We start from the raw sequence: 1,095 nt of genomic DNA, 5'->3' as shown, positions 1-1,095 counted from the left end.
AAATGTGGTGCATGATAGCGACTAGGGGAAGGGTACACGCCGAGGGAATAGGGATGGAGAATAGCAAGGAAGATATCCGAGGTGCCACTGATGAACGTGATAGGCTCAGTAGGAGCAGACAGTACTGATGGCCCTCACCGGCCGGCGAGTAGCTGTAGTATGGGCCCGTCGAGCTTCTTCTCTAGTACGAGATCCTCAAGGGTGTGCCCACCAGTGGGGCCCCCTCTTGGGAGGAAGATCCGTATCATACCCGAGAGGCTGCCGACTAGGACTTTCATCTGATCGCATCGCGAAGGATAATTTCATGGCGCGTGACGGCAGCAACTTCACCTTCCCTGCGGGGTCGTTGTCGATATTAGCAACCACCACAGTGCCGGCCGTACCATCGATCTCCTCAGGCGTCCCTGAACCCACCTCTCAAAGGGCCTAGGATGTCCGTCCGTACCGTCAGTGGTGGTAATACGATAGGACCACCACTCCTTCGCCCGAAACAACGACATCGACAACAACACAGGAAGGTCAACATTGACAAGAATAACACAACCCTCAAGGATGATAATGTGAAATAGGAGCATGCCTATTCTCGTCGAGGAGCGATGTGAACTGCCGATTGACGGACCTTTGAAAGCTCCCTACAGTTATGAGTGGCCGAGACAATAGCAGTACTAGTAGACTCACCCCTTGCGGAAGAGCTCGTACTCCGCAGCCACCATAACTCCTTGATGGAACACTAAACACGGAGTACACTAGAGCTGTCGATTGCCGACTTACTCTCTCGTTCGCTCCTCGTCATGAAGTCCATGAGAACCTAACACGAGTTGCCGGAGGAGTGGTAATAGCAACAGCAGCAGCAGCAATAGTCCGAACCTGCATCTTCTTCTCCTGGTCAGCCCCCACAATTTGGGTCTGGGCGACATCGAAGATATTCCTCGCTCGTTCGAACATCCCTTTCAGGAGTCTTTCCATCAGTGAGTGTAACTACACTCAAGAGTGCCGCCCCTCAGCCCTGATGGTCTACCCCGAGGAGAGCCGCCAACCGCATGCCAATTTCGAAGTAGTAGAAGCTCTTCTGGTCTAGCCGCATGACTCTGAATA

The 1,095-nt window shown here is 53.2% G+C and overlaps 1 protein-coding gene across 1 annotated transcript; it reads right to left on the bottom strand.

Annotated features, from left to right (window-relative positions):
* Window positions 1-134: 134 nt before the first annotated feature.
* On the bottom strand, window positions 135-945 carry Pmar_PMAR012317 (conserved hypothetical protein; the record flags this gene model as incomplete). Its single annotated transcript, XM_002769456.1, has 4 exons — window positions 135-278; window positions 331-404; window positions 772-808; window positions 868-945. 4 exons carry the CDS (start codon window positions 943-945, stop codon window positions 135-137), a joined length of 333 nt encoding a protein of 110 aa, XP_002769502.1.
* Between the last annotated feature and the right edge of the window lie 150 nt (window positions 946-1,095).

Source organism: Perkinsus marinus (assembly GCF_000006405.1).
Source record: "Perkinsus marinus ATCC 50983 genomic scaffold scf_1104296965842, whole genome shotgun sequence".
Taxonomy (NCBI): Eukaryota; Perkinsozoa; order Perkinsida; family Perkinsidae; genus Perkinsus; species Perkinsus marinus.
The sequence above is the reverse complement of the archived record's forward strand: the minus strand, read 5'-3'. Positions and strand labels throughout refer to the sequence as shown.